The 20,349-nt window shown below is 41.9% G+C and overlaps 1 protein-coding gene across 1 annotated transcript in view; it reads right to left on the bottom strand.

Annotated features, from left to right (window-relative positions):
• Window positions 1-15,636, bottom strand: part of syn2a (synapsin IIa) — a gene marked incomplete at its 5' end in the record, with an annotated part of 32,573 nt that extends 16,937 nt beyond the window's left edge. The window contains one exon of the mRNA XM_080733687.1: window positions 15,269-15,636. Coding sequence (XP_080589813.1) covers window positions 15,269-15,636 — 368 coding nt within the window. The remainder of the gene's footprint in view (window positions 1-15,268) is intronic.
• Between the last annotated feature and the right edge of the window lie 4,713 nt (window positions 15,637-20,349).

Raw genomic sequence — 20,349 nt, 5'->3', positions numbered from 1 at the left:
GTTACTAGGGCCCAAGGTGGAGGAGCCTTAAATTATTTAACGCTTTAACTATTGAAAAATTGCAGATATACAAGCTCACAGCGTGGCACCGAGTGCTGCACTGCGAGCTTGTAGATCTGCTATTTTTGAAAAGTCATGAAAATGTTTACGAATCTTTGAATATATGTATTTTTTAAGCAAACATTTGTAACTCAAATTTTGCTTCTGGGGGGTCCCTGGAACTAAATATTTGGAGATGGGGGTCCGTGGCCAAATACATATCATTTTGGGGGTCCTTGACATGAAAAAGTCTGAGCACCACTGACATAGAAACATTAGAAGGATTTACGATGTGAGCTTGTATATCTGCTATTTTTCAATAGTTAACGCACAAAATAATGTGTAATAATGCGTTCCCAGTCTAAAATGATTACCCCCCCCCCCCCCATGAAGAACATTCATGGGGGGCCCGCAGTGAATCTTTGTACCCAGGGCCCAGAATTTGGTGTGACACCCCTGATTGCATCTCGCCCACCACCACCACAACCCTGTCATCCAGTTCACCATGAATCAATACAGATACACAAGAGGCGGTGGATTATAGCTGTCCGATAGCAAAGGTTAAGGTGATGCCAGAAACCAGACGATCGTACTTATGACGAAACCAGCTGTGTCTGGGCCAAGTCTTCGAGCGATTTGCCATGTGCTGCTGTGAGCGTGTAGATCTGCTATTTTCGGTGAGCGACACCACTCTATGATGGAGTGTAAATGATGCATTACACAATAAAGACTTCCACTTGACCCATTAGAATTATCTGTCATTTCAGATTTTTCCGTTGGCTATTAAAACATTGCGGATATACAAGCTCACAGAGCATCACTTCTTGTCACACTGCAAGCTTGTACATCTGCTTTTTTTGATTGATTGAAGACTTTATTAGAAGTTTGCATAGGAAAAGGTACAGTTTCATGACGGTACAAGGTCTACTAAAAGGAGATCCATGAAAAGACTAAGCTTATTTCCACTGGAAACCATTGAAGTATCTCATATAACATTGAATGACAGACAATGAACACTGATTTGTGTGGTGGTTATACACTGCGGTGTTTTTTTCGTCGTGTTTTGAAAATCAAAAAAGAAATTGCGAAAAACGATTCTGGTCCGAAATAAATACGAAAGGTCTTTGCACACTGCTGCGCTTTTTTTTCCGGCCGGATATGAGCATGTAAATAAACAAATCAACCTCACTTTATGTCAATCACGTTTGCACATTGCCGTGTGCGTGTTATTAGTTTTCTGACCTTTGCATTTTTTCCGCTTGCTGCATAATTAAAACGCATTGGATTTGGTGTGGAATGTCCGAAAAGGATTCATAAAAGGAGTCAATGAGTTTTTACCGCATGCGAAAAGACGCACGAATCGGACTGGGTTCGATCGGGAAAAAAACGCACTGCTGCAGCCACTTGTCGCACGGCAAATTTGGAACAGGTGTGCATGAGGTCATAGAGAAACATTGGTTTCTTTAGAAAAAATGAAATAGTCCGTTTTTTCCGTGCGAAGAATCACTCCTGTCTTCAAAGCCCTTTAGAGCCATTTCCGCATGATGTTTGCTTATTAGGCCTATACAGTATGACATGCCCAGAATAGGGACTCTAGGGGTTCAGGAGGTTAAATGACTTTTGTTCTGTCTCACCAGCTGCGTGTGAGTGTGCGTGTGACCCAAAAAACACAACATTCACTGTAAAGCTACTCATAGGTGACCTGGTTGACCTATGTGGATTTCAGGGCAGACCGGAGGTCAGTGATATTGGAGGTGTGTCAACTGTGAGAGCAGCCTGATTAATAACAGTTCCACAGAGGAGGAAGTCACAGACAGGGTCATGATCTGCTCTAGTCTGCCTAGAAAAAAAAGAAAGAAAAAAGGGTGCACAGAGAGACTAGATGCAACAAGGGATAAAAAAAAAAAAAGTATTTGTTGGTTCATTCCGTCTAATTGCTTTTTGATTAGATTAGCTTGTAAGATCACAGCACTAATGGGGGTATGATTGGAGGTCATTTAATCGTCGCCTTGTTTTGCTCATTATAAGGGTCTGTTATAATGGTTCTTTCTCTCTAATCAACTCTAATCAAGTTATACCTTCAGTTCATAATATGTGTTTATACCTTGTGGAAAAGTACTGGGCAGTGGGAACTATGCTTTATGTTCCAGGACTTTTTTATGCTCCCAGTTCCAAATGCCTGTACAAAGACTAGAAAAAAGTATTTACTGTACAAATTCTACATTCTCTGCTTGGAATATGTTGAATAAATCACTGCTGTTAAATCTGTTTAAATCCCCAAATGAAAGAATTGGATACACAGTCTTAAGAATGTCATTGTTTTATTTAGCGATTTATTACCTGTCTACTCCAGGTAACTGTAACTATGTTTGTGTCTACCTGGACTATTTAGTTTGTCTTTGGCTGCCTGCAAGATCTCCTTTTTTTCCTGAATTGACAATTATTTGTACACATTTTTCTCCCAATTTAGTCTTTATACCAATTAATTCCTCCCACTGCTTGCCACTGCTGTGGAAGAAAACCATACTAGCTCACCTGTCATTGAGGAGCCCCCACTGGGAGGAAGCAGCACCTCGTCCTACGCTCAACATTCCCCACTGACAGCCTATACATGCATGCAGTGACAAATATCACTCCTCCTCACCTGGCTTCCATCCCAAACATGGCCAATTGTGTTCATTTTAAGACACTCAGCAAGCCGGATGCACCGGCTTCAGACCAGTCACCTATAGCAGTGGTTCTCAACCTGTGGGTCGGGACCCCCCGGGGGTGAATTTTTAATTCCCCTAAAATGAAAAATGAAACATTGGCCAAATTGACAAATATTAGAGGCAGACATTGTGAAAATAGCAGATCTACGTGCTCACAAATCTACATGCTCACAACGCCTCGCAACGTGAGGCGTTGTGAGCATGTCTCTCTAGGTCGTCCTCAGACGAGCCTTCCATTGTCGCTTCCAGTCATCCCGGTTCTCCATACTATTTTCACAATAGAACAGTGTTGTGCAAAATGTAATGCCTAAACTCTCGTCAGGGTGGGGGTCCCCAGTTAAAATATGATTATTTTGGGGGTCGCGGCCTGAACAGGTTGAGAACCAGTGCTACATCTCAAGTCCTTCAGTGTTAATATAGAACTGGAGTTATACCCAAAAGGTTTAGGCAGAGTACTCAGAGTAATAATCAGAGAGTGTGTTATGGTTCTGTACATATACTGTAGATATCTCACCTCAAAAAACGGGTTCCTTAAGTTTAACCTTCCACTTCAATATCCAATATTAATCTTAACCTCATAAAAGACCATTATAAAGATAATAGACACCGGCTTAATTGGCACCCATTCGCATACTCGCTAAGACACTTGAGTGATCTCAGAATTCCAAACTTTAAACCTTTATAACTCCTAAACGAAAAAGGTTTTTATAGGAGAGATGACACAGTAAGTCCGTCGGGCTCAGGAATCTAACCCGTGACTCGCTGCCAGACTACATCAGAGCTGAATCCAAGCCTACAGTATGGTAAGGCAGTATGCCTTAACCACTAGCTAGGCCATCAACGTCCAAGTTTATGTCAAGGTTAATGTTAATATTTTTAGCAGCTTTGCTACACTCCCTACAGCTGTGTGACTGGGCATAATCCTCTTTGTCACTGGTTCTCAACATATGGTCTGGGGACCACCAGGGCGTCCAAATGAACCCTTGCGGTCTGTATCTCTGAGAGTGTACAAATGGTCTATTTGATTCCATTTGTATACTCTCAGAGTTAAATCAACTCTGTGGATTTCAAAGTGTAGAAAGGTGGTCCCAGATACTAAACATTTCATGGAGCAGTGGTATGTGTGGTCAAATACAATATCATTCATCACACCTTTTTAACCCATTAAGACATGAGGCTGATTCTAATGCCTTCTAAATCAGTAGTTCTCAAACTTTTTCTGGCCAAAGACCCCCAAATGTATTTGGCGGGGCGCCCGCTGGCCTGGTGGTCAGGGCGCATGCCGCATGCTAGGCTGTGGTGCCTGCTGGCGTCGCCGGTTCGATTCCCGATCCGGACGACCTTTGCCGCATGTCATTCCCCATCTCTCTCCCCGTTTCCTGTCAGTCTACTGTCCTATCAATAAAGGCATAAAAAGCCCAAAAACAAATCTTAAAAAAATATATATATATGTATTTGGCCGTGGACGCCCGTCTGAAAATGTTTTATGCCAGGGACTCCCAGAAGAGAGGATTTGTGTCAAAATTATTCAACATTTGTCAAACACAAAAATAGCAGATGTACAAGCTTGCAGCGTGGCACGAATTGAGACACTGTGAACTTGTACTGTACTGTATATCTGCTATTTTTGATAACCACTGTTCTAAATCCCAAAGAGAGTCCTAGAATTCTAAAGAGTTTAGAAGTATAGCTAAAATCTGAAATGACACTGAAGATTTCCCTGTTTTAATATCCTAAAAAACGTTTTGAAAAGAATCGCTGCTCTCTGTGAAGAGCCGTGTTCCTTTGTTCTGTCTCAGATACTAGTCATGGCTGAGGAGTCCTTGCAATTAGTTAATAAGTCTGCAGAAGCATTTCCTTTTTTTTTTTTTTTTGGCCAGTGTCCTGCATCAGGGACGTGGAAAGAATGTTAGAGAGGCAAGGGCTGAAATTCCTAAAAGGGCCTTTTGATAAAAAAATATTGAAAATAGCAGACCTAGGCTCCAAGCTCACAACGTGTCATGCTGCGACACGTTGTGAGCTTGGAGGTCGGCTATTGTCAGTACTTGATACCAAACTACCGGTAAAATTAAAAATCACACCCGTGTGAACTGAGCGGTGGTTTACCCACCAACCCCTAGAGCTTCGAATTAATTTATATTTAATTAAAACAACAAATCTGCAGCACTTCTCGCGTGTAACGTTAAAATGTGGCTGGTCTCGCGAGGCAGAAGTCTCCATTCGCCGCTGCAAAAGTGGGCTGATCTACAAGTCCACAATGCGTCACTGATCCAATAGGTTGTGGGCTTGTAGATTAATTAAAAGGGTGCTTGTTTAGCGACACCGACATACAGCGAAGAATAAACCTCCAGCTACTGAACTTTCCCTACACTGACCGTCCTCCGCCTAGCAGACAGTGCTTTGCCTCTTGAGTTAAACGTGCTCACGTTTCACACAATGTAACTTTAATTGATTCAGAATGATAACGAGTCAAGCTGAAACGGGCGACTCATTTGGTAGGGACGGGAAGGCAGACTGTTTACGAGACTTCTCCACCGAAAACACTGTGTAAACTTAAAGCATGGATTTCTTCTCTCACGAGTCTGCCTGCACGCAGCCACGTTCACGGTAAAACTCCCTCCGTCCCTCTGTAGACTACCTAATTTGGTTCAAACGAAAACATAATCCATTGGTGTGATTATAATTGCTCGTTTCACATCGTGGTTGTTCTACGCTTCGCATAGACGATGCGATGATGCTGCTCTTGCTTTTACCAACGCCAGTCGTCAGGCACGTGCACACAGACATCAAACGGGGCTTGAGCCCCTGCCCTTTTAAGAGAGAATTGTCCACCAAAGGGCCCTTTTAGAAATGTCAGCCCCTGCCTCTCTTAACATTCTCTGCACGTCCCTGACCAACGCGGTCCCTGACCAACGCGTGAGAGAGAGAGAGAGAGAGAGAGAGAGAGAGAGAGAGTGTGTTGTCTGCCTCAGTGGTGCGTGTTCCCCACACTCAAGCCCCCACCGTTGCGCTGTGTGTGTGTGTGTGTGTGTGTGTGTGTGTGTGTGAGAGAGAGAGAGAGAGAGAGAGGGAGAGAGAGAGAGAGAGTGTGTTGTCTGCCTGCCCTGCTCAATAGCGCCCCTCCTTTAACGTGTGTGTGTGTGTGTGTGGTCTGTGTGTGTGGTCAGGAGAGGTATGGCCGGCGACAGACATACACGGCCAGTAACATCTTGAAAGCGAATCACAGGAGCGGCTACCACCGCTCAAAAAAGGCAATACCGGAGATGTGGTGTACGGCATGGCTTTCTACACAGTGAGGGCAATTCTTTCAACATAAGATGCTGCATTCAAGTTCAGGACAGTTTGGACAAGGCAATTCTCTTGAATGCTGCCCTCAGGTACGGCATGGAAAGAGGGCATTTGCATTTCTTTCACCTTAGTGAAAACGGCATTCATGGTCTGGAGAGGGCACGTTTTACAGACTGTTAAAAGGGCAGGGGCTCAAGCCCTCTTTCATGTCTATGTGTGCACATGCCTGTCCTGCATGGCCCACTGGCTGGCCAGCAGCCAGTGTTGTCAGCCTGGCTGCCATGAGCAGCAGAATGCGTGGGCTGATGACGTCATCCCTCCCTCCCTCATCGAGACGAGGCCAATAAAACTCCCCTCCGTCCAAAAAGCCTCCACAGGCGCTGCTATAACATTACAAAAGGTATCTATCTGGCAGTCAGCAGAAACAACGGTGTCGACACGACACTACGAGGCATTGTGTATTCCAACAAGGATGCTTTCATGCAAGGGCTTGAAACACTTAATAAAAGATAAAAGAGGTTTTGAATCTCAGTGGGACTACTCCTGGTAAAATAAAGAATAATGAAAAAGTGCTGTCTGTGACATTCATGAATACTCCACATAAGCTGCACAGCTCTTTCTTATGCTGGTCTATGGTATGAATACAGGTGGTCCATTAAATAAAATCCATTAAAAACACATTTCTGAAAGATAGTGAACTAATTGGTGTAGTGTGGGGAAATAAGCTTGAAACGAGATATTGAATGTTAATATACTTGGTTGCACACAGTGTCACGCACAGGACATAATCTATAAACTCACAAAGCGTTGTAGCACAACATATTGTGAGCTTATAGAACTGCTTTTTTTCGGTGCACAACACCGGCATGCAACTATAAATCTGGCTTTAAGATCATTCATGTTAAATACGAATAAGACATGATTTAATAAAATAAAAATAGCTGTGTTATGCCTTCTTGCTTACTAAATGCAATTAAGGCACACAACGTAACACATCACAATGCGACTTGTTATGAGATTCTGCCATTTTGGAAACACTTTTAAAGTCAATGTAAAAGTGGCTATAATAGTGTGTATGTGGGTTTTATTAACTCTCAAATACCTGGAACGCGCCCGAGTCGCGTTAGATTTGAACCACTTTAACCATTATTTTATGCTTTAACTATTGAAAAATAGCAGATATACAAGCTCACAGCGCGGCACCGAGTGCCGCGCTGCGAGCTTGTAGATCTGCTATTTTTGAAAAATCGTGAAAATGTGTGCAAGTCTTTGAATATTTCAATAATTGTAGGCCTAAATGGGTTAATATTTAACCAATGGAATGTATTAATACGAGCTTGTGACAAAATAATGGATCCAACATTGGATCCGCCCGACAGCGACGATATGCGAGTGCAATGGTTCTCAAACTTTTTCAAGTCAGAGACCTCCAGATAGATATATATTTGGCTACGGACCCCCGTCTGAAAAGAGTATATGTGCCAGGGACCGTCAGAAGAGAAGATTTGTGCACTTTAAAGATTTTTCAAAACATTTAAAAAATTGAGATGTACAAGCTTCTTTGATATCGGCTATCACGACAATAACTCATGTCTCTGGGGACACCCCGAGACTCCTCCAAGGACCCTTGAGCGCAATGAATTATAGACCTCCGTCCACAGCCAAAATATAAAGAATCTCAAGGCTGGACTGTCACTGTGGTAGTAAAACAGCCCAAACTTCCCACTTCTTCCACAATGACTGAGACTCATAATGTAGTATAATAATTATGCCACATCACTTCCAACAAGGAGAAAACCCTTAATCTAAACCATCAATCTGTTAATGAGCCTGTGATGTCATTTCCGCTCCTACATCTGGCTGTGTGTACTGTATGTCCGTATGAGCAAGGAACTCCATGTATGGAGATAACTAACATCACGGACAGATCGTCTCATACAAGGAGATCTGCACGTGTCTCGTGTTTGATATCATGCGAGGTGAGCAGCACTCACAGGTGCACAGGTAAGATTTTTGATTAGTCACCCTGATGAAGGCAGTATTGCCGGAAGGTGTAGGTGCTGTTTTTATTCTTGGCATCATGCATTATTAACCGAAAAACAATTAAAGTCTTTTGAACTTTTTTTCCATTCTCATCTTTTTTTAAATCTTTTTCCCCTAAATAACATGCTCAGTGATATTTCAGAGATGTGCACACGGCTTAGTTCGCTCCCGGGCTCCCCCAGAGTACGTGTCCAAGTGTCCTCGAGCAAGACGCTGAACCTCTAATTGCTCCCGATGAGCAGGTTGGTGCTCAAGCCTTGTACGACGAACGCTGTGTCAGCAAAGCCCGTGGAATCATCAAAGATCTTCACCAACCCAACCACAGTCTGTTTAAAGATGTTGCCGCATGGAAAACATCTACGCAGTCTCAAAGCTACTAGCAAAAGACTGCAAAAAAGCTTCTTTCCACAAACAATCAGGCACATGAACGAACTGTCAAGAACGAGAAAGATCCAGTCCCCTCCTTGTGAACCTATACTTCACATAAAGAGATAATGTGAAGTTGAATTGCACCTACTGTACATAAATGTATACTGTGAAGTTGAATATACCGGTACTAACCTGTTGCACATAGAACATACTGTGAAGATGTTTACAAAAGAGTTAAGTACAGTACAGTAGCAACTACTGGAAAAAATATGCTGTTGGCATATAGAATATGCCAAACTTTATGCACATGTACATTTGAGGAAGCTCTTTTGTCTTTTGCAATCTTTCTTTCTCATCTTTCTACGTCTTATTATTATTATTATTACCTTTTTAGATTATTATTATTATTTAGATGTGGTTTGCTGTTATTATATTGTTTGCTGTTATTTTAGATATACCACTGCATTGTCTGAAGGATGCCAAACAAAAACAAGTTTTACTCTTGTACCTGTACAAAAGATGTAACAATAAAGTACAACCTTGAACCTTGAACCTTGCATGGTTTCCTCCTCCACCATCGGTGTATGAATGTGTGTGTGTGTGTGTGTGTGTGTGTGTGTGTGTGTGTGTGTGTGTGTGTGTGTGTGTGTGTGTGTGTTAAGCGGTTTATTCACATTTTTTGGCAAGCCTTGCACATACTGCAGTTGGGGCACACTTAGCTGGGTATGGATTAATAAGGGATAGAGATAGATTCTGAGCCAAATATCACTTGAGTGGAGAACGACTGTTTCATGTGTCATGGTTGAAATGATACTCAGTAATAATGAAATTATTCATCCATCCATCCATCCATCCATCCATCCATGGATGAAGAAATTATTACGAAATGTTAATTTATGAACAACATTATTAGACTATATACTGACTTGTGATTGGATTTGATACATATTTGTCTTTCCTTATTCCACCTCTAATGAAGATTTCTTCATAGAGTCAATTAGTCATAGACTTGGCATCCTTCCAACTGACATGGGGTCAGATCTTATTAGCATTGATCGGGTTTCCATTTGCCCTCCTCACAAAACAGGGAAAGTGCACTTAGCATGGCTGAGCCGCCTTAATTAGGCTAGCCTTCATTCTGTTCAGTTGCGGTTACAGAGCACATTAATGTGAATATGAATGTCCTCTAAACAGACACTCGAAACACTGTGGAATATTTACTGTACATACAATGGCAAAGTCAGTGTCATCTCCACTTCTGAAAACATAATTTTATACCATTGTTTTGATTTCCTCTGTTGCTTATTTCCTTATACCTTTCCGTGTTTGTGTTATTCACTTGGAGTGGAGATTTTGTTTAGTTGATGCCATTCGTTTTTTGAAGATATTTCTGGGAGCTTTTCTGCCTTAATTGATAGTACACAGTGCCTGTATTGATGGTACACAGTGGAGATAGACTGGAAACAGGGAGAGAGAGGTGAGGAATGAGATGCAGCCAAATAGTTGGGCATTAGAGGCCTATACTGTTTGTGGTATGTACCTGGACTGCTTGGCTAGCAGGCACCCAGCCACTTGTTTTTATTTGTGTTTATTTTGTAAAAGGAAATCTACTGTTGTTCTTTTTTCTCTCCTCATGGTAGTATTCTATTTTATATTCTTATTGTAAAGCCCTTGTAGCCCTGTTTCAATAATAATGTATAACTGTAATTAAAGCTGGTACTCCACAAACAAGCGTCAACTTGCATTTGAACAAAATGATGCCTCATCCTCCAAGTATGGAGAATAATAGCGACACATCAACATTCATTGTCGTGTCATTGTCATTCAGCACAGATGGTCCCCGAAGGCATCATTCCCCGTGCCATCTGCAGTGTTTACAAGACTGACCCAGGAGAACGAGTCTGTGATCTGTGGTCTAACAAATGAATTAGATCTTGTTCTTCAAATTAGATTAGTTCATATTGAGAGAAGAAAGACAAAAACATCTCACACCCAGTAGTAGACTAGTCTAAAATCAGAGTATATTCTTTCATTCTCTCCAACATGTTGGGATACTGTCTACTCTGGTAGCGCTATAATCCCCAAATACACAATTCATTACAATGAATAGCGAAAATAGCCCATCTGCAAGCTCACAACACGCCACAATATGACGCATAGTGACCTTGTATAGTTCAGACATTTTCACTATTTTGGAAAGGTTTGAAATCTTTAGATATCATATGAATTGTTGGCATGTACTGTACTATCATCAAAGTGGTTAACTGGAGTGTACAACCACATTTAGAGCTCTGAGCTGTTAGGCTTTTGCCACAGGAAGCGAGGAAGGATGTCTTTTCTGGGTGGATTCTCTCTGGACCAGTGTACATCTGGCTTCAAATGAATTAATCAAGCTCATTAAGATGTTAGCAGGAAAATAAAATATATATCTACTCCAGGTCCATAAGATCAGTCTCTACACAGCATGCATGTTGCAACTAACTAGTGCGTTGTATCATCCAGCTGGTATATGACACATTTAAGTCCCAGGTGTCTGGTGTCTAGCAATTGACGTTAAAGCGGCACTATAACTTATTTTTAATGAAAGAATGAAATGAAAATGTTGTCCAATCTGTATGGTAGAGTATGTTTACAATATAACTTTTTTACTCTATGACACATCTCTTTGCCAAAAATTGCCGATCTACAACGTCACATCTTGTCACAATGCGACGCGTTGTGAGCTTGCAGATCTGCTATTTGGCTAATGGAGGAGGCAACATTATTGGTCAATGTTAATAATAACATAATCATTACCTACTTTCTCCCGAGGGGGAAATTAAGTATTTTCAGCACAACCCAGCTGATTCGCTGACCAAAAGGAGCGCGTGAGCTTAAAGCCTCTATCAGAGTCCAAGGTGAAGAGCCTATCACGGCAAATTTAAGTGATAAGCTATCCACCTAAAGTGGGAAAACAAGTGGTGATGGGGAGATTGTCTGATAGTAAAAACAGAGAGATGTGTCGGGGTTCGCGGTGGATAGCTCACCGCGAGAAATGACGTAATGTTGTAGTTTTATGACTTAAAAAGACTACACCGCGGTGGATAGCTTATCACCGCGGTGCCTACTAAAGATAGGGGCTTAAGAGTCTTGCTCAGGGACACACACCAACATTGCTGGTCTGGCCTGGAATCAAACCAGGAACAACCAGGGGCTTTGGTTCCCCAGGCAGGCTCCCTAACCATTCAGCTATGCCACCCTAAATGTTACCCCTTTCCCATACGGAATATAAATCTGCTATTTTTGAACATTTAAAAAATAATACATTTTAATCTTCTCTCCTGGAGTCTCTGACACAAAAACATGTTCAGATGGGGGATCCATGGCAAAATATATATCAATTTGGGGGGTTTGGGAACTATTCTGCTTTATAATCGGCATTTGTAGAATCGGCCTCAGGTCTTAATGGGTCAATAAAAGACTCTTCCTACAAAATAATTCAGAGAAATCACCAACCGCCCAACAACCACCCAGATGAAATAAGTTGAAGCGCCGGCACTTCTTTGCTACTATAGATTTCTTAAAGGGTTTCCCAAAGCTGTATTATTCATGTGAAAGAATTCAGCCAGGTAAAGAAAAAGAAGAATAGAAATTGGCAGAGACAGACAGTATTTTATACAGACCCTAAGTCTACAAGGTGTAAAATAGTCTGGCTCTGTCAGACACAGAGATCTCAGCCTATACTGATACGTGTGGGGGGTTCTAAACTAAAGTCTTTTTTTGCATTGGTTCTGTGATGCTGTTATTTCCTAAATCTCTTGTTATTTCCACCTAGTTCTAGAGTTGCTGTTTTTTTTATTCTGATACCGGTTTCAGGAAAGCTGCCTAATATGGCATAAAATGCTGGTATCGGTATAACCGAGTATGCATATGCCATTCCCATACCACATCATTTATCACATTTACAGTAATCAATTATTTATCTTTTTAATCCTTCAGTGGATGTTGCACTACGGTACGGTTTAATATATATATTTTTTTTGCAATTTTATTTATAACTAGACCAGTGGTTCTGAAAGGGCCCCCATACCTCTGCGAGTGTACAAATGCTTCCATTTGTACACTCTCAGAGTCACAAAGCTCCATTTGGAACCCCCTCAAGGAACCCTGAGTCCCTGGACCCCACTTTGAGAACCACTGTCCTACTGTAGATTGTTTGGAAGAAAGAAACTGAAGGAAGAAATCTCTGCCCAGTTCATTGAATTAGATGTCACCAGACATATCAGTAGGCGGTGACCTCTGAACGTCTGGCTATGTGAGACTTGTAGGCGTAAAATGTTATTTATAAATTGTGGGACTGGGCGCAATAGGTTTTTTTTTGTACTGCATTATGGGAACACGTTTTGTATACTTGTACTATGAAACATTACTATGGATAGTGTAGCCTGAGTTTTTTTTTTATTGAGGTATGCACATTTGATTGACAGATTGGGCACTGCACTGTTAGCAGGTGGTGGGCGTGGGCACCGGAGCTGGGGCGCTGCCACACTAATAACTACTATGGTGTTCACCTGGCCTCAGTAGTAGTTGGGAAATGGGATCTGGATGGAGAGGGGTGAGCTTGGGAGCGACATTTTCTGTTGACCGCTAAAACGCCTTATCACAGTAACAACCACGTTAGTCAAGAGTTTATTGGGAACTGCTGTACCTTTACGTGTGTGAAAGAATAAACGGTCAAACGTATGGATTGGAGTGGACCTGATTTCTTTGTGTGCGTGAGCGTCATACAGTGTGTTTTACCTGCATGCTTAGCTCCTCACTGCCTTTTTTAGAACTGCATATTTACTGCCGCAATAGATAGAATGGATCTATTGTGACCTACTGTTTGGACTTTGGATATACAGTATATCATTTTAATATTGGCTGTTTTGTACTGTGACAGTGATGTTAGAAATAAGTATTATGAAATAATAGTTTAATGAACTGTAATCTGGGATGAATAGTTCAAGAAGGCTAAAAGAGATCTAAAACAAACCCAAAAACAAATCAATTCCAAGTGAAAGTAATGTGGATTGAATGGGTGCTTAATTCTAAGAACTCAAAGGTGGATGACAGTCAATGCTGTTGTGCCAAATCCATTAACCACTTGTACCCTATCAATGACAGGGGTCCCCCAGGGCACTACACTTGGCCCCTTCCTTTTCGTCCCCCTCTACACCAAATCTCTTCCCCGAAAATAGCGCAACTACAAGCTCACAACGCTTTGTCCGAATCTTTGCCTATTATGACATGCCCATAACAGGGGCGTTAGGGCAGCGGTTCTCAATCTCGACCTTTTCTGGCTGTGACCCTCAAAAATAATCACAGGGGATCACCCACTGGCCCATCCTGATTAGCACTTGGAATTGTAGGAGTTGAGGCATTCAATTTAGTTTGACTCGGTTCTACAGATAAGTATTGTGAAAATAGCAGATCTACGAGCTCATTTCTTGCGAAGCGTTGTGAACGTGTAGATCGGCTATTTTCACAAAAGAATTGTCTCTTTCTTATTTGACAATGTGGCCAATGTGTGACAGCTTTGTTTGTTGAATATTTTTGATGCAGTAATGGTCTTTTTATTTTCTTTCTTTCTTTTTTTATGTCCTTAAATTGTCACTCTATTGTCATCTGGGGAGGGGAGGGGATCCCCCCCCCCCTCCCAAAAAGAAAAAACAATCATGTGGGGACCCCCCTGGCGGTCCCGACCGACAGGTTGAGAACCACTGTGTTAGGGTATTACTGGTCCATGTAAACCTGCTGTTATCCAACCTGCCAAGATAGAAGCTGACATCTGGCTTTTTGGAATGGCCTCAGTTTGACCTTCAGGCGCCATTATTTAATGTTCCCCTTCGTTTCCTTCGATAACTCTACGTATTATCGGCTGTTGGGATCACTAAAGGAGCCGCAGACAGTTCCCTGTGTTGGTCATGTGACCTGTCCTGCACACGATCGGTGAGAGGGGGGAAACCCCCATTCATGACATATGAAACCACTGCAGTCCCAGGCCTACTATATACGCTGTGCTGTAACAAGACAAGACAAGTGCCTTTCCCTGTCGCTCGTAGCCTGTTGAATATTATATTAATGCCTTTCTTCCTAGGATGAGTCAGAGCTGTGTAATGGGGGAAACCCTCATCCAGTGATTCCATTTAATTAAACAAGTTCATTTAAAAAGAAATCAATGTGGCTGTCATAATCTGTATCCACACACTGATCAATATATAGGCAAGCAAATTGTTTTCAAGCTAAATCACCCATAAAACTGGGGGGAAAATACAAGCTTTACTGTTAAAGATATCAGCAGATGCCCATGCAGAGAGAATGGATGTCCACGAAAATATTTTATCTTACTGTAATGTAATTACTGCTGACAGAACACACATGCCTATGTGTTGTGTTTCTAAACGACAATTCTGGAATATAGACTTTGTTCAAGAGTTGGCTCTGTACATGGAACAAATCTCTTTGCACCCAAAAATTGCTGATCTACAAGCTCACCATGTGCCGCGTTGCACCACATCATGAGCTTGTAGATCGCCTATTGTTGTCTAATGTCATATGCCCCCAGAATATGGATGCTGGGGTTCGGGTTAAACCATTAAATACATGCAGAGCACTATAATGTATCTCACACACATTAAACTGAAGCACGAGGGGGTTAATATGCGTAATAATACATAAAAGGGATCATTTGGTTACAAGTACACGCTCTCTCAGAGTTAATTGAACACTCAGATTTTACGGCGAACCTATGAATTATTCAAGCCACACACACGAGCGCAGCATGCATGTCGCCTCACCATTCTTGCTGTGGCTCGTCAATGACAAGAAGCGTCTTGAACTTCTTCGGCGTCGTGACTTGGGTCTGCTCCACCAGACCTGCTGAGGCAGCGGTCTGTTTGACCACGTTGGTGATGGAGCTGAAGAAGCCCACCCCGGCCGACTGGGACTGAGGTGGCGGCTGGGGCTTCCTCTCGGCAGCTGGGGAAGTGGCGGGAGGCCCAGCAGCGGTAGCCGTAGGGGACTTGGCCGGACCGGAGGAGGCAGCATTAGCAGCAGGCGACGCGGGAGGCTGAGCGGGGTCAGACCTCTGGAGGTCTGTCATGTAGCCATTGGGCAGGTTGGAGATGAAGGTGCTGTCAGAGAGACGCCGGCGTAAATAGTTCATGGCTGTCGCTGAGGGAGAGAAGCGGAGTCAACAAGGACAGGAGGACGTTGAGAAAAACGTGATAACGGCGCGCGCGCGCGTGTGTGTGTGTGCGTGTGTAGAGGGGTGGAATATGGAATATCACCCCTGTGTTGGATTAATCTGAAGGAAAGGTCCCCGGTTCCCAGAGTGAGGCTGCTAAAACGGCTCAGGTCTTCAGTGTGCAGCCTCCCAGATCGGCATCGCATCCTCAGAGCTCCCCCTCGAGTGGGAGTGACGTCTCACGATCCCTCAGCCAATCGCCGCAGCCTCCGATACCCTGCTGGATGACTGCGAAAGATGCTCCCTCTCCTCCTCTCCTCTCTCCTCTCTCTCTCTCTCTGCTCTCTCTCTCTCTCTCTCTCTCTCTCTTGTGTGATTGTCTCCTCTACCCCTCCCCCATTTTGCACTGCCATAAAGGCGTCACGCATTTTTCAACCACTGCAGGGGGAAAAAAATTAGATAGCGGGGTTTCCAGTGGAAGCACGGGGGAAATTATTGAGGAATCCACCACTACTCCTTGATGTTAACACCCGGTGTTCCTCCTGTTCTGCAGCTGCTCCCTGCTCCCTTTGGGTTTCTACCATACATAACATGCAAAGGGAGATCTAAAATGGCTGGTTAGGGCAAGTGTTTACGGGAGATGCAGAAGGGGAGAAAAGCATCCGCGGCCATCCCCCGAGATAATGTTGGTGTGGTATATAATTAACCATCTGCCTTGATTAACTGGTTCGAGACCCCATCAGTGTCTTCAATTTCATCTGAACTATAAGTCTGCCCAACAGTCAGTGTTTAATCACAGAGGGTTTTCCTATAAGAGGTGTTTTGCATCAGTATTTCAGGGGACTGCAAAGTCCTGTCGTGATGACCAATGTGGTGTGTGTAATAATTATATTGCACATGATTATAGGGCTTTGCTCAGGGCAGCCAGCTCCCCTCCACAGAAGCAAAATTATAATTCCCGACACCATATCTTCTTGTAATCCACCCTGAATCTAGGCACAGAATGACACCAAACCTGAAAGAAATATGGCTTTGGGATTTGGATAGAATGCCACGGCCACGCACTTAACTTAAAATATTGTATTTGTAATCATTGTAAATGTAAAGACCGATACTTTCTTATCACTCATGTATGGAAGGCTACTCTACTGATATGTTTTCTTTTCCAATGAATAATACATGAAATGGTATGCAGATTTGAAGGAGGGGCAACCCCTTTCATGTTGCTATTGGAGAAAATATTGAATATTTGCCATTTTAGAGTATGGTAAAACAACATCCAAATATCAATGGAATGATTTTGAATCACTGGTCTTTTTAACACATTCAATCGGAGATTGAATGTGTTATTTTATACATTGGCTATTCAAAAATAGCAGAACTACAAGCTCATAGCACGGCTTGAAAAAATCATGAACATTTGTGCAAATCTTTGAATATGTATATATTTTTTAAGCAAACATAATATAACTCAAATCTTTGCTTCTGGGGTCCCTTCGGGGTCCCTAGAACAACATATTTTGAGACGGGGGGTGCATGAAGACGTTTTAGAGGCTGCCACCTCAGGTTTGGTACACTGTTACCTCTTGTTAGTAAATTATGCTGGCTTATTCTTTAAATACCCTATTCCTCCTGATGGCCTCCTATAATGTGGCTGTCTCTCTCACTGCTAGAGACAACAGCCTGTGGCTGATTGACAATCAGTTCAGTTCATTGGGGCGGATGCTGATTTAATTTATGATCTGTGTGAATTCTGATTCTACCCAGCATGCGCTGTGACTCATTTGTTCAGTTTACACCTGAAGAAGGCCAATGTAGGCCGAAACGTTGTGATTTTTTATTCCGCTCTATTAATACATTTATTTGGGGAGCTTATAGACAGTGTGCGGACCGTTTCTTCTTTTCTATTATTATTTTTTTGGTCGAGCACCCGTCACAGTGCTTTTGGATGTGCGTGTATCCACAGACAGCCATTGAAGACGTTTTAGAACCACTGATATAGCTGTTAGAAATTAGATCGTTTTGAATCGGCCCCATGTCTAAATGGGTTAAATAACCTAAACTAACCTGTCATCTAGCTGCCAGTGATGCAACTAGGGCTGTCACGATTATGCCATTTTACATGACGATTAGTTTTCTCTCAAATAATTGTGTTTTTGTCATTGACAATTACATTTTTGCACATGGCAGATATGACACATAACCTAAATATACAAAGACATTACTGACATATTTGATAACTGTGTACTTAAAAAAGAACATTGATAGTGGAAATAGGCGATCTACAAGCTCACAACGCTTGGCGATGCGACGCGTTGTGAAATGTAGATCTGCTATTTCCACTATTTCTTTACTTTAAAAAATATATTTGAAAATGTTTCAACATGGAAGACGATTATGACAATTATGTAATAACAGCCCTATAGATGCAACGTGCTTCTATCATAAATACTTGATATAGAGCAGTGGTTATTGTCATTCATTCCTTCATTCATTGATAATGAATGCCATGCTGATCCTAAGTCAGCAGTGGTCAGCGGTGTGTGCAACTCTTTTCTGCATCTCCATGGAAACAGGAGTTTAATGGGGAATTGCTTTTGTATAATGTGTTAACTAGCCTAGAAGGAGTGATGATATAAATATGCCGAATCTGTGATTCCCTTGTTGTCTGCCAGAGAAAAACAGCATGTCTTAAATTCTGATGTGTGAAATTTGGCCAAGGAATCACTCACATGAGCCTGTTCTGTTCTGAGCAGGTTGCCTTGCAGGTCACAGTTCTGCTGGTTGTGCTGTGGTGCTGTTGCCCCCAGTGGTGGGTCCCTGTGTTGCAGAAAGGAAAACAAGATAAAAGAATACAATTTAGAGAGCAGTCCATTTGCTTATCATTGCTGTCACGTAGAAACCTCTTATCTCCACATTCTAACTTTTTTGTTGTTGTAAATGAATGCCCTATACTGCAGGGGTCTTCAACGTTTTCAGGCCGAGCGAGGACCCCTTAGAGAGAGATGAAGCAACCTTTTCATAGATTCCATAATAGTTTCATCGTTCATATAGTTTCAGCACAATCATCAGTGTATTTTGGATTCATGTCAATTTGTGTTTTCAGATGTTTACCACTTGAACCCTCAATACTTAATAAACTTGACCTTTCACTCTGTACTTGGTCTGCTTTTTTCCCCCTCTACACGGAACCTCTTTATTATTTAGGGCAACGTTTTCCTGTTATCTCTCCTATGGTATACACTTGAGAGGCTAAATGTCATCAAATGGTGGTCCGTGGCTCAAATGCCCAATGAAATAATGGACCTTGATATGAAAAGGGTTGAAATTAAACCACTCCTGAAAAGTAACAGTTTTGGGACATGTGAGGTTTCCAAGTCAGACTGTGAAGCGTGTACCTATTCTGCATCTAGCATTTGGCAAGACCCAAATTCAGAGTGAACATTTAACTCCGGGTCCGTGGAACAAGATGGGGGTCCGCAGACAAATACATATCATTTTGGGGGTCAAACAAAGGTTCAAGAACACTAAGAAAACTGTTAGGATTTATAAGACATTTGTAGAATCGGCCTATATCAGTGGTTCTCAAACTTTGTCATGTCAAGGACCCCCAAAATGATATGTATTTGGCCGCGGACCCCCATCTCAAAATATGTTCTTCCACGGAAGTTAAGATTTCAGTTAGAAATGTTCACTCTGATTTTGGGTCTTGCCAATGCTAGATGCAGAATAGGTCTACCGCGGTACCTATGTTATTGTTTTTCTAGAATGATATTCCTATGCATTGTTATATTGTTGTTGATGTACTGACATATTATCTTGCTTATTATATTGATGTATTACCTTATTGCTTTGGATTAAAAGCGTCTGCTAAATGCCTAAATGGTAAATTGTATACACGCGACGTGTGAATGAAGGAAAGGCGAGAGGCAGTCATCCATCCCAGGGGAGACACTGGAGGAAGACCCAGCCTACAGGATTCAATCATAAAACAATTCAGACATAATTGTCAGATTGAAATTCAGTTGCGTCGTGACCTTTGCTGTAAACGGAGGCTTGACGACCAAAACACAATTTTCTCCACCTGTTGTGAGATGCAATAGACTTAGCATAATATGAGGTTATATAGGCCTAGATGTGCCCTATTGTGTTACCATTCATTATTTTTCAGATTGTAGCTACGGGCTATAAATGAGAATATAAAATCAATGATAAAAACAAAAACAAATTAACTTTACACCACATGGCTTTCTTTTTTTAATTTAACACATATTATTTGTTGATGAGCTGTGGTCTTATTCTTAAGATTACAGAATGAGAACATAAAGCACAGGAGGTTTTTCTTATTATGCATAATAATCAATTTACCCCAGAGTGGGAATAAACTGTGCCATATTGTGCCAGATATTCTGTGAACTACATAATAATTTATCTGGCTGCAATAAAGCAAAATGCATCTGAACCTTTATATTCTCCCCATATAAATCAGTTAAGACTGAGTATACACACAGAATTATACAGTATAATATATAATCAATGAATTGTATTTGATTGCATATTAAAGAAATCGACTCAGGGCACCCCATGGCACCCCTGAATGACATTGCTACTTCATAGGTTTATGAGATTATGACATAGAGAATCAGAAAAATAAGGAACAAGTCAAGTTTAAAGTGGGAAAGTCAGTCACTT

This window comes from Nannobrachium achirus (assembly GCF_963921795.1).
Source record: "Nannobrachium achirus genome assembly, chromosome: 9".
Lineage (NCBI taxonomy): Eukaryota > Metazoa > Chordata > Actinopteri > Myctophiformes > Myctophidae > Nannobrachium > Nannobrachium achirus.
The sequence above is the reverse complement of the archived record's forward strand: the minus strand, read 5'-3'. Positions and strand labels throughout refer to the sequence as shown.